General features: G+C 43.3%; 1 protein-coding gene across 3 annotated transcripts in view; it reads left to right on the forward strand.

Annotated features, from left to right (window-relative positions):
• Positions 1-14,004, forward strand: part of LOC108893510 (E3 ubiquitin-protein ligase RNF43) — a 75,570-nt gene that overhangs the window by 33,599 nt on the left and 27,967 nt on the right. For all 3 annotated transcript variants that reach the window (XM_051078371.1, XM_018691601.2, XM_018691600.2), the window contains one exon: positions 13,277-13,390. In XM_051078371.1, the coding sequence (XP_050934328.1) occupies positions 13,277-13,390 (114 nt within the window). The remainder of the gene's footprint in view (positions 1-13,276; positions 13,391-14,004) is intronic.

The raw sequence follows: 14,004 nt of genomic DNA on the forward strand, positions 1-14,004 counted from the left end.
TCTCCTTTCATGTCATATGAGGTCATCTTCTTTTGTGTCCAACATACACACAAACACACACACCGTCACAGAGACTCACAGATACCCATGGTCCTCACACCCTCAGGGCCAGAGGAAGGAGACCCAGCAGAGGAAGTGTAAAGGTCTAATGTGAGGCTGCTGAGTGACTCTGGAAGGATACTAGATCAGGTTGCGGGGCCAGCCAGGTCTGCATTGTAAAGATGAGTTGATCAGTCTCAGTGAATGGGCCTTGTCTCTGTCAGCAGCGTCCTGTTTGTGTCGTAGACCCTCGGACCTACCCGTAGGCACTAACCACTGAATGCCTCAGTGGAAATTTGAATTCCTTTGTATTACAGAGGAATGCCATTCATGAATATTTGACTTGAAAAAAGATACCGGACAAAATAAATCATGACATTGTATTTTTCTTTCATGGTTGTATGTTGCACATTAATTGAAAAAAGGCTGCCAAGATCACTCCAGAATGTTTTAGAATGGAACTGAAACTGATTTGAAGAGAGCAGGGAGATTCTGATGTAAAGTTAAGATAATACTTTATTAGTCCCACAGCAGGGAAATGGAAAAGGGAAAGGATTAGTACAATAGCAAGAGCATCAGTAAAGTGATTAACAAAATAAGTAAAATAAATACAAAATAGTAAAGTAGAAAGTAAAAAGTAGAATAAATGAGTAAATGGACTTGACGGTTGCAGTCACAGTATTGCACATACAGCAGGAATATTGACATTGCACAGTATAATGTACATTTGGGAGCAGTGTTGACTCTTAAGTCTGACAGCAGCAGGAAGAAAGGACCTATCATATCTTTCCCTCACACACCACAGATGAAGCAGCCTGTCACCATCTAATCATTCAGCTTTCCTGCAATATGTGTTTGTTTTCATGCCTCAATATCCATAATGGTTTCTAGGTAAATTAAGTGAAGAGAGTGAAATATATATTCCAGCAGGAAATGACTTAAGGAGCTCCCTGGATCTGACCCCAGACTGGTTTAGTCATTTGCCAGAAGCTAAAGTAAGGAAGGCTTACTTTCTGTGAGGGACATACAGTACCTTCTCTTTTCTACGAAGGACACAGCACTTAGGATTCAGAATCTCTGTTTACGACAAATTCCAGCCAATGATAGTAAAAAGAAAAAAAAAATGCATGCAAAACTCCAGTACAGTCTGGGTTCGCCTCTGATTGAATTGAGAGGCCTTCTCTGTTGCTGCCAAGAATCTGCAGAAAAACAGGAATGTTTTGTCTGCAGGCTCCCAGAGCTTCCAGGTTAGGAGGAGGAGAGTACAAAGGATGGCTGAGGTAGATTAATTGCTGCTGGGGTTTTATGTACCTTAGCCTACTGACCAAGGTCTCTCAGTAGTGGAGCGGTGCCTACTTGTGGTATTGGCTGCCCCTGAATCACAGACAGACTGTCCCTGTTGAAGAGATTTATCTAGTGGCTACCAGAAAACACCAGCAGACCTACCCTGCCAGGCAGCAGAAGTACCAATTTAAAAACTTCCCTATGATATGACAGCACAGTGGTGATGACAGGCCGCGCTCTGTTCCGGGCTCCCCTACCTTTCATCCCACAGAATACAGAGGGAGAGCGGAAGACTGCACTTTAAAGTAGGAAGAACTGCACCATAATGTTGCAGCTGCGGTAGAAGGACGCCTTTTGTCTGAGGCAGATTTGAGTCTGGCTGAAAACACTCAACATATACTTCCCCTTCTGTAATTATGCACCAAATATATTTTAATGAGGAGTGATGTCTAAATAAATGTCATTTGTGCAAAGCCATTTTGTTCTCTTGAGCCTTTTGAGGATGTTTTGGATGCTGCTCGATCTAAATAGTTTATTTCCGCCGACGCCCAGGCAGAACTACAGTAGGTGAATGCTGCAGAGTTTATTAATCGACCTCAGGACTGTGTACTGATGTTTAAAGACACTCAGACTCTTCCTACTGAGGTGGTGAAGCTCTATGAAAATGAAAGCCTGCCAATAGCAGACAGCAGCAGCAGCCTCTGGTCAACTTTGCTTTGTTAGTGTCTGTGTGTATACAGTATACATACTGTTTCCAAGTAGAACAAGTGATTTATATGTATATACACAATGGAGACTTTTATGACTGTATATATGGATGTGCTGAGTGTTTCGCGGTAGCGTTGTTCAGTGTGTGTTGCTGTTGGAGCCATCTCTGAAGATAAGCACTGTTTGTCATATATTTGTCACTTTTTATTCAAAATTCAAACATTTGTTCAAATGTGAAAGAAAAAACAATTTGAGCTGTAATAATATCTCTTTGATTCAAAATTTACAATTTATAATTTGTAAGTTTGAAGTAGCTTACCTTATGGTCCAGCAGAGGGCATTCTTAAAATTCACTACCAGCTTGAGCTATTGCATGTCCTGTTGGTTGTCAGTAAACCAAGCTAACAGATAAAAATGGAGAACACTAGCGAGCAAGGCCATGTGTTCAGATTTGTTCGAACAAAATATGTCCCAGTTGAAATTTGTTCAAAATTGACTTTTTGAAAAAATGAAACCACTAATATTCACAGTGATATGTCGGATCCTCAGATCCTCCAACAGTCCTGCCTTCAGTTCAGTCAGATTTGCATGGAGCGTCAGGGTGTAACTGTACATGTGTTGACACTATCCTAAATCGCTTGGTGCAGGATGTTCATATTGGTATTTGTTTTGGTTAAGTGCACCAAATAATAATAGTCCTTAGAACATAATAAAGTTTAATTGCAGTGTACAGTTTGACAAGTGAGAAACATACAGTAAACTGGGAAAGAAAGAATGATTTGTGGCTGTTGGCTAAATGTGGATTATTAGTCAGGTCAGTCCAGCTCGTTTAGCTAGAATCCTTTTTATATAAAACAGAGTAGAGAGTGAATTATCAAGAAACAACTTAAAGTTTAGTATAGTACACTATTAGTATATAAAAGTATAACTGTGGGTCCTGTTCCAGAGAGAAAAAAATCACATGAATGCAAATTATAAACAATCTGTGCATCATTACCGTCACTGAGGGGCCTTTGAGTGAGGGCATTAACCCCCACCTGCTCGTGGAAGCTGTAGTCTCAGCAAAGCATCCCCTGGATAAATAAAGTTTTTTTTTAGGTGAAAAAAAAAAACATTATGCAACATTATAACAAATTATCTGATACTGACCTTTCTTAAAATCAAGGGTTGAGGTATACCCTCATTTATATTGAACATGGATAGTAAAACCCAAGAACATGTTTCATCACCTATCACCTGTCACTGTACATATGTGACAGCACTCTATATGCATAAGCTCAAAGTGAATATGTTTACTCATTTGCCTTTAGTAAATAATATTGTAAATGGTGTGACTAAAATTTAATTTATACAATAAAATTGGACCAATACTAATAAATAAACTTTTTTCCCACCCACTGTACAGAAAGCATACTCAACCATGATGACCCCCAAACTGTTTGTTTTTAACCCTCAATTTTATATTTGATCACACTCCTAGTAGAGATAAGTTTTGATATGAAGCTTGTTCACTGCCACAGTCTCACTCTCTGTTTCACACACACTCACACTCACACTGGTAGCGAGAGAGAGTGGTGGTCCAAAGGGCAGCAGTGTTTACCTGCCTGCTTGAGTGGATTCCTCAGCCGGCTGGCTCAGACGCTGAGGTAGAGGCTCCGGTGCCTGTGTGTCTACTGTCTACACTGGAGGCATTCTTAGCCTGATATCACTGCCGCACGCTCAACAAAGATGTTGAAAGGCCATATTGAAGCAGGACTAGGAATGGATGGGACAGAAGAGGGAGGGAGAGAGTTTGAGAGGCTAGGTGGACTTGCCTCATAAAATTCACTGTCGTCAGTGGGGCCGGAAACCTTGAAGTGTCATGCTTGCAGAGGGAGAGCAGGTGTGAGCTCCTTTATACAGAATGTGTGTGTGTGTGTGTGTGTGTGTGTGTGTGTGTGTGTGTGTGTGTGTGTGTGTGTGTGTGTGGACGTGCCATATGTGACTGCACAGGCATGTGTGTGGGTGCATGTGTGTGCTCATGTGTTGAAGTGAGTGCATCTGTGTTTGAGTAATAAATAGTGTGTTCCGGCCTGGCAGACGTGTAGCTGGGCCGAAAATGCACACATACTGTACATGCTATGTTTTGAGGTCACATTCATATCACCACCCGGACAAAGCAGGACTTACTGTTCACTGCTTAAAATCATGCTTTCTTGTTTAATCACAAAGCAGTGCAATGTGTGTGTGTGTGTGTGTGTGTGTGTGTGTGTGTGTGTGAGTGAGTGATAGGGAGATGAAGCGACTTCAAAGCAGTATGGCAGCATACTCTCAGCCCAGCCTGTTTACACTGCTCAGTGGAGTCTGCATTCCTCTGTCTCATTTTTCCATGGCATTCCACGAGGAGCTCCATGCTCCTGGCTTTGTGCCCACCAGCGTTTACCCCACTACCCCTCCCTCCACCCTGACCCATACAGTACATACGTACTTCTGCACACACAACTGTACACTCCATTGGCCCATTAAAACAAGACAGGACCCAGCTGGGACCGGAGCATGCAGAACCCAGCAGGGCAAAAGGAAAAGGAGGAGGTTAGGGGAAGGATCCTAGCACCCTAGCACTGCAGGGGCAGGAGATTCTGCCTCCCAACCTTCCTTACCCCCTACCCCATCCCCCCACCCACCCACTGATGGACTCAGGTAGATATCCAGACACACAGATGTCAGTCCGCGTCTCACCAATGTCAGACAGAAACATATGCGCTGGTTTGTCTTGAAAAGCTCTCAGAGCATTCCCTGACTATAAATCAGGCTGCTTCATTGCCTGCCTCAGAGCCACAGTGAAATATAGCAACGAAAACAATTATGCTGCCAATTACAAGGTGTGTTGCAAGCAGTCAGCGGCCACATCAGAGGAATTCTCTGCCGATGTTTTTGGGACTATTTACTGGTGGGGTTGCTAAGGATGCAGCATGTGTATGTGCCTGAGCGATACGGTCACAAACATTTGTAAAAATAACACAGAAAAGCCCTTAATTTAGCTGTTGTGTTTACTTGCTCTTTGCCTTTATGACTGCATTTCTCCGACATCTGCCACAGGTGATTATGGGATTCCCCGTGGGATGCAGAGGAGGGACAGTGGCAGACAGTGACATCTGTGGAGAAATATGTCACAGTGTTTCTATTCTTTCCTTTCCATGGGATCCTCCTCTGGATTAAATTAGAGATCTTCCATGACAGTATAGTAGGTACTGACAACTGCACAGCAAAAATACCCATCTGAAGGAGTGTTTTCATCTAGTTTGGAACTCTAAAATCCCCTATTCCACCAAATAGTTTTAAAATTTATGGGCGACACTGGGTGTTTATGCTCTAATCTGCTTTCCAGGAAAACAAGATTTAAGGCTCAACATGCGACTCCATGACCTGTTAGCATCGAAGTCCTTTGCAGTGTATAGCAAGTATACATACTTGGGGACAGATGTTAAATGAATCAAGTGTGAAGAAAGAGGAAGTCAGTGGGTTAAGTCATTTTTGTCTGTCATTTGCTCTGTGCAGATGGGAGGATGGAGATGCCTCGGAGGGCATTTCAGAAAAATGATTTATGGCGTAAACATTAACCTTGATTCAATAACCGAGGTTTACAGTTTCTCTGCAGCCGTTTATAGTTATTTCATGTGAATTGTGTTCAGCAGCGAACAGGCGAACCACAACTGCTGCCAACTTGTGGATGAGATGAAAAACAATATGATATATTAAACTGAGCTGCATGCCACAATTTATATCTCAAATATAATCAAAATATTTATACATGTGGCTATTAATAAATCACTTTCAACACTGATAACACTTAGTCCTCAATAATTTAAGAATAGGAAAATGTATCAAAATATGATGATAAATGCAGGAAGGTTACATTCTTAAAACACATCTTCATTTATGCTCTTTATTCATTTATTGATGGTAAAAGCTGTATAGTTAAACTTCCACATTAGGGGTTTCAGGCTCTTCCTGTTCTCACACAGGGCTTCATGAACAAAGAAAAGCTCAGTAGCTGGACATGTCACAGTATGGTGGCATTCATGTTCCACCCATGAGCTGCAGCTTTATGAATATGAGTGGAAAACCGCAGCACTAAGAGGAAGAGGGAAAAGAGAAAAATGGCTCCCTCTCATATGTCATAATAAAGTCTGACCCCTTTTTAAGAACTACAAAAGCTACAAAAGACACATGTTGGTTGGTGGGTTCAGGGGGGAGAACATGGGATTGCATTTCCAAATGAAAGAGGGGTGTTAAAAACACCCCCAGCAGCCTACTGTTTTATTTTATTTGCATGTATAAAAGCCACCTGTCTCTCGTGAAAGAGAACCACACTGAAACTCTCCGCTGGTGTCCCTCACCGTCTGTGTAGAGTGTGACTTTTCCGTGTTATGCAGTAGTTTTATTTTGAACAGCTACAGCATCAGTTTACATACTGTATGTTTAAATAAGCCTTGGCTCATTGGGGTAGGTCACAAATGTTTTTAGCCTTGGTAGCGGTGTGGTTCTAGGGATGGTCTGTTAGTCCACCACTTTGGTCTGGACTGAAATGTTGCAGCAACTATAGGATGGATTACAATAAAAATTTTATACACATATCCATGGTTCCCAGGCGATAAATCTTGACGACTTTGACGATCCCAACTTTTCCTCTAGCACCACCATCAGGTCAATCCAACACTTCGCCTAATACTTTGGTTTATGATGATACACTCACAAAACAAAACTAATGACATTTCCATGTGTGCTGATTAGCAAATGTTACCCAAGACTAAGATGGTGACAATGGTAAAAAAAAAAAAAAAGACCTACTAAGCATCTGCGGCTTGTTCCTGTTCCAGTTGTGCCCGTGGTTACAGAATTTGCCATTTTGACACAAGCCTGTTTTTTGTTAACTGCTGTAGCGACCCACTGAAGTACAGGTACTGCCTCACTGCTTATTCCTACTGAGATATTCTTACTGAAGGAAAATGTGCTTAAATAAAGTTGATAACAGTAGAGATATAATCTTTTACATCCAATGAAATATATCACTACTATGATATGATAGCACTAAATTATGTTTCTCTTGCGAGGTAAACAACCAGCCATAAACAAACCACTTACAGAACACAGCTCGTGGATTCACAGCCTTTGGCTAATGCCAACTCTCCTTTAACTTAATTTAGTGTTAAATTACCGATATACAGTTTACCTGCAAAATATGCACTCAGATTCTCTGAAAAACTGTAGATGCAATTTAAAATGTAGCCAAGCACAGTGGTACTGGTGGCTTCAAAAGAGTGCTGAAAAAGTCATTAAGAAACTCACAATGTACAGTGCAGCACATACGCAATTTTGAGTTGCCTTCTGTGAACACCCCTCCTCATTCCCCTGGTTAATCTCTTTCCACATAGCTGACCTCCAGTTCCCAACCTTAAGTGACTGACATGTAGGAAAGTGTTGGTGTTCTCTCTGACTGATGTTGTGGAACCTGAGAGAATTTGAGAGTTGTCCTGCAGGCCAGGGAAAGGCCGGAGGAAGCCTGGAGGACGTGTGGATGTGGCCCCCATGTCTACAGGGAAGAAGGATCACTGCAATACTAACAAACTGCAGGGTTACCAAGCCACTGACTTGTTATGACAGGGAAGTGCTGTGTTTATGTTTAACTCAGAGCTTTGAAATGTATAGCATAGCACTGGCCTGAGGCTGATGGAGTGGCCCTAGTTGTTGATTATGTGTATGTTTAGGCGTGTGTGTATGCAAGCATGTGCGTTTGTGTTAGTAAGACCACAGAACCTGTGTATGTGGAAAGGCCACAGGTTTCCATCTTAAACTCAGCTAGTACAGTTTGTTGAGGCTGTGAATGCTTCGTCACCAGACACAGGGAAAGAAGTAATTCTGCCAGGATTTACTGTAGTATCCATACCAATCATAAAAATGAAAGTGTCAGGGGTTAATGTGTAATTTATATATATGTAAAGCTGTTTTCACATAGGGCATCATAACTCCCCCACGTGAGCTCTAAAATCCAGTACTGACAATGACCCAGTATCCGTTGCACTGATAAAAGCACAGGTGTGGCTGTATCCAGCTTGGTGCATTGGTCCCCAGAATTTCTACCAATTGATCTTTTATGCTGCATGTATCAAAGATGTAATCTGCAGAAATATAAATTAAATCTAAAATTCAACATTTCTTTCCTCATCTGGTATTCCACCAATACAAGTACTCAGCTCACTCCTCATCTCCATTTCTTTAAGACCAACTCCTCTTCCCTCTCCAGGTTCTTTCTTCTCTGTCTAATCCCTTTTATAGAACAGAGAGACAGTCCGTCGGGCCTGGAGTTGGGGGGAAGCACTGCTACTTAAAGAAAGCGCCCGGGCAAATTTGGGGCTGGTGGTAATTATTTGGGCCTCATTATGGGATCACGTTTCCCCAAGTCATTCTCTGTGGTAACCGTTACTGGATATGGGGCTGACACTGTCAATAAAGCGGGGGGAAAGATGACACGCCTTTTGTTTTGACAGGACCAAAGCAGTAATGCGTCCTGTTCGTTTGCATTTGCAAAGAGTGAAGAGGCGAGGGCCTCAGAGCCCACTTTTCCAGATGCTCCAAAAGTGAAAGACCCGCCGCCCCACTCCCTTGGCACCGGGCAATCCGGCGTCACTATAGCAGCCTTTCATGTAAATCTACTTAGTTTAGGGTCATGAGATACAAGCCTGTTTGATTGAGGAGTGTGGTATGAGGAGTGTGTATCTGTGTCATCTGTGGCACTGAGAGCTGGACCACAGTGTATGTGTAGAAGCCAGCATTGCTTGAATACTGGTCCAAGGACGGATATGATATTTGAGAAAAGGCCCAGTGCCTTGGCTTTCAGCGCCCCCCCTAAAGTAACCGCAGAGATTGAGAGACACACTCCTGTACTCTGCAGGACCACAGAGGAACTTTTTGCAGCACTAGATCAGTAGGCGCATGCTCATGCACACATATGTTCACATGCAAGCACATGCTCAAGTGCCTCTAGCAACAATACATAGCTGTGCTCTCACTCATTAACCCACGTTCTTACACAAACTCTTACACACTGACGTTAGTGAGGCAGACCGGCTACCTGATGTGTGCAAAGGGTCAGTATCTCAACGCGCCCTGTCACCTCAGGCTCCCTCATCCAATAACAAATACATACGCACGAGCCAAATCTTCAGCAGGGATCCTCAGTGTTTCCCAGTAACCACGGCAACCAGATTCCAATCTCTTTCAACTATTACATGCGGTCTTGGTGCTCCTTTTGGCAACCACTTCTCCTCTGCTTATAAAAAAATTACCCTTATTGTAGAATCTTTTGCCAAGTTGAATAAAAGCAAGAGAGACACAGATACAGACAAAATTTATGTTGTTGCACAAGTTAGGCTAAATCATTTTCTGAACCTACAGTATGTGTTTCTACACATCTGTAGGAGAGAATCAAGATTTTACATTACTGAATAAAGGAGTCTAATTATACAGTACAACTAGACTTATGTAAATACTGAATTTCACCTTGGGCAATTATGTAAGGAAGGATAGGAGCCATTCACTTTGGCAGCTAACTTAAGTTACCAATCTGATCACCATTTACAGCACATGGCTGACTTTTCTCACCCTGTGTGTGTGTGTGTGTGTGTGTGTGTGTGTGTGTGTGTGTGTGTGTGTGTGTGTGTGTGTGTGTGTGTGCGCACTGAACAGGTGCGTCTTTAATAGTGCAGTTTGAAGAGAATGAAAGAGACAAAGAGATTTCATTAGATTTAGAGTCCAGACATGGGAGGCTGACTCACTCACTGAAGAAGCAGATCAGAACTCAGGCAACAGATAGTATGTGCGTTTGTGTGTGTGTGTGTGTGTGTGTGTGTGTGTGTGTGTGTGTGTGTGTGTGTATGTGTGTATGTGTGTGTGTGTGTGTGTGTGTGTGTGTGTGTGTGTGTGTGAAAGCTTGCATGTGGCAGGGTTGATTCAGTTCTTCCTTGATATGCACTAACCTGGCAGTCTCTCCAGGCCTCGGGGCAGAGATCCATTAAAGAATCCTTTTGCCCTCGTCACTCTGTCTTGATTTATACTGTATGATAGAATAATCACATACTGATATATTTCTCTCATCTCCCACTCAACCAATCTGCCTCATTTTGATAATGTTGCATGTAGCATTTCAGCCAATAGTTCTTAAAAAGCCTTCTGACCTGAGCGGCTGGTAATTGAGTGGTGGAGCTTGATGAGAGGTGCAAGCTCTTTTTGCCCCCCCCAACACACACTGACATAACTGCCTGGGCCTGGTTCCCTGCTGGCAGCAGATGAACTAGAAAACTCTCTTGCTGATTATTGGCAGATGAAAAAAGAAGATCTGCAGGGCTAAGTGAAGGGAAAAAAAATATTATTGACTTCTCACCGCAGCTACTATTTATTTTCCCCTTTTTCTGTCCATGTATTTGTTTTTGAGGCTGTTAGATTCTTGCCTCGGAATATTTTTGGGGTAGTCTTTGATTGAGCTGGAAAGGAATGCCTTTAATCGTGGCTACAAAGAAACCGAGGGACATGTCCCCGTCAGTTTTGCAACAGATCTAGACAGATGAGGAGGAGGAGGCGGAACGGAGGAGTGAGCATTGTTAACAGTCTGTGGGGAACTGTTTGCGTGCCCTGTGGTTTCTAGTCCCTGTGAAATAGAGACTCAGTGATTTGGTTTCCCAGGCCCCTTTTTCTCAGGGCCATACAAAAACCAAATGAAGACGTTTCAGTCTGTCCTAGTTGCCATTTATAGTCCAGCGGCAGCGTGTTCCTAAGTGGTAGATGGCACTGATGGTGGCACATGGAGAGTGTTCACAGCCATCTGATTGTAAGTGGTGGTGGCATATCTAAAATAGAAGATAATGCTTAGTCTTGTCAACGGTGCAAAACATAGACACTGTGACCACTGAGGTGGTTGCCCTCAGAGCCTCAGAGAGCCAGAGAAAACTAAAAGCAGCCACTCCTCCTGAGCCTGTTTGGCTCCGCTTTGGGATTATTATCCGCTTTATTAGGTATGATTGCACAGCCCCATGCATCAACATGTTTAATATCATAGCAAGATCCAAACACAACCAGGTAAGCCTAAAGACTCTAATGAGCGTCGTAATTTCACAGTAAAACCTGATTCTTCTGACTGAATGTTGCTTTTCCCCAACATTTCCCACAAACCTATAGCAAAAAAGAGCAGAGGTCACAGCATCAGTGAAATAGTGTCATTAAAGGATTTTTTTTCTTTCTTTCTTTTTCTTTGTTAAGGGCCAAGTTCAACTGTAGGCCTCTAATTTAGGCCTAGTAAATGCAGACTGGTAGAAGCAGCTGGCAGAGCAGCATGCAGCCCAGGCCAGGGGTTCATGCAGCCTGCCTTCCTTCCTCAACAGGGGCTGCCATTCAGCAGCAGACATGCAAGAGTCTAAAATCATTATTCAGGGCACAATCCTCAATCAAGTGTTTTCTATTTCACCTTCATCTTTAGCTAGTGAGAGGTCATCTGTTTTGGATTTGTTTCCAAGTTGTTTTAGTCCCTGAGTGCATATGACCCCTGACTGAGGCTGGTGGGAGGTATGTACTGCACTGTCAGTGTAGCTGCTAACGTAAGTGAGCTGAATAAACTGTAGAACTACCCCCCAGAGTACAACTACCCCTGGTTGAAAATGACTGGTCTGTAGCTCACTACTACATTTCTCATTGATGTTTTTGCAGGAGGCATTTCCCAGTGAGTTTCATCATTAGTTTTGTTTTTACTTGTCACATTAATGACTTGTGGTATGTGAATTGCCTGCACTCGCTCTACACAAGGTGCTTCATTCCTCCTGACCCCGCATCTCTCACTTGCTTTTATTTCCCAGCCACGCCATGGTCCCCCCAAGTCTTCTTTCTCTTCTCCTCTCTCTCTCCGTCTGACAGACATGCACCAGCCCTTTGCAGCACATTACGTCAATTCCCCAGGACCGGGATGCCAGCTGTTGATGTCACCCTTGGGTCTTTTTAATTTAGGGATTTCCGCTGGGTGAGATGAGGGGGAGCCCCATGAACTCAGCCCACAGCCACATGAAGAGGCCCACCGGGGCAGAACCAGGCCAGGACGGGCCTATACAGGGCAGGGCAGGGCAGGGCAGGGCAGGGTGGGACCGCTCCACTGTGGGTGAGCGCAGAGACTGGGCGCTGCAGGGCAATCTGTGAGCTGTAACAAGAACTGATCTCTGGGGCACTGTATTGATGGTGGGCGCTCTCACTGATGTCATGTGAGCAAATTAGGGATGCACCGGGGTGTTTTAGGAGTGGTTTGCTCCCTCCTTGAGTGCCGTGCAACCCCTTGCACCCGTGACAGCCTGCCTGTGACTTGCAAACACTGCTGCTATCCCTTGAGCTCTTAAATGCTGCCTTTCAGCAGCTATGAATTTCCTCCCTTTCAGAGGGGATCAAATGTTCCTACCAAAGACTATCTCTCATTCTTTCAGTCCTCAAGGCTTTGAGTGGGAGTGAACATCGCCATCCATGTAATTGATTTTGTAGGGTGCCAAAGTTTTTCCTCCTGATTTTAACTGGGAAGGAAACGCCTTAATTTAACACATAAAAGCTTCTATCAAGTGCAACTGTTGTTCTCTAATGGTGTGAAAACCAGCATTAGATTCTCTGTCTAGACTGTCTTTTAAAACATTGTCTCGTTTTTATTGTTGGTTTCGGTCCAGTCTTTGAAATCTTTAAGGTCACCTACTGTGACCTTTTTTTTGGTACATATACTGTGTGATTTACAAAAAACGTACTGAGAGGTACTAGGTGTTAGTGCTATCTGCCTCTTACATCCCATTGGTTTGCAGCTGTAGGACAAATATCTTTATTCCTTTGTACAATTACTATTTTAAAAATGATCTCTACATGTTTAATTATTTGTTTTTTTCTGACAGCATTTTCAGACCAGTTCACAATTTCAAAAAAATTAAAAAAAAGAAAGTGATGCTGGAAGAAGCTGGAGATATTCTGTTTGTGTACATTGGCACTCATGCTTCTTGCACTTCTCATGACGGCTGCACCCCTAAAACAAAAAAATGTGGTGCAGTGGGCATTGCAAAAAATGTGTTCCTCTCAATCTACCAGCCAGAAAAATTATCCCGCCAGAAACATCTGTGTTGTTTTAAATTTCTGTTATTTTCCTTTTGTAACCTTCTCTCTCTCTCTCTCTCTCTCTCTCTCTCTCTCTCTCTCTTTGCAGTATCACCCTTTGTCTCTGTGCAACACAAGCGAAGATGAACGACAGGAGAGCGACTTCATCACCATTGTCAAACTGGAGCACAGGGTACCCCGCTGTTTGCCGCTGCTCGATAAGGTACGCACAGATGTGGCTTTGAGTGCGTCATGCATTTCTCTGAGTTAAACTCTCTGAGAAACTCCCCTCTCTGTGACCCCCTTCCCCCTCACAGACATGGCAGCAGACAGATAAACCATCTTGCCATCTTGTCTCCTCTCCAGTACCCCTTCCGCTCTTGGATTTAGACTTTAAAGAGAAGATGGTTTTAGAGGGAATTATTTGGCAGGAGCTTAATGTTTTGTTCAGGACAGTGATCTTTCAGAGTGAGGGCTTGGACAGGAGGGGATGGGCTTAGCTCAGCGCTGCTATGTAGCAAGTGGCAGTGAGCCCTGGCTTTGGATGTGAGGCTTTCAAGCCCCAGCTGTCACTGGTCCGATCCCAGCCAGCCAGCCAGCCAGCCAGAACCAGACACTTGGTGTTCTCCATTTCTGCTTCCCTCTAATATGAACGCAGCCAGAGCTCCATAGATTCCACCCACAATGGTTTAGATGTATGTGTAACTGCAATGGAGTTGACCTAAATTTCCCTTATGTTTAAGTACTCTACCATACACATTGGCTGGCATATCCTAACTTTAAAGTAGTGTGATTTAAAACTGTTGCTATTTTTTCCCTGTTTTTCAAGTGGTGACA

This window comes from Lates calcarifer, linkage group LG20 (assembly GCF_001640805.2).
Source record: "Lates calcarifer isolate ASB-BC8 linkage group LG20, TLL_Latcal_v3, whole genome shotgun sequence".
In the NCBI taxonomy this organism is placed as follows: Eukaryota; Metazoa; Chordata; class Actinopteri; family Centropomidae; genus Lates; species Lates calcarifer.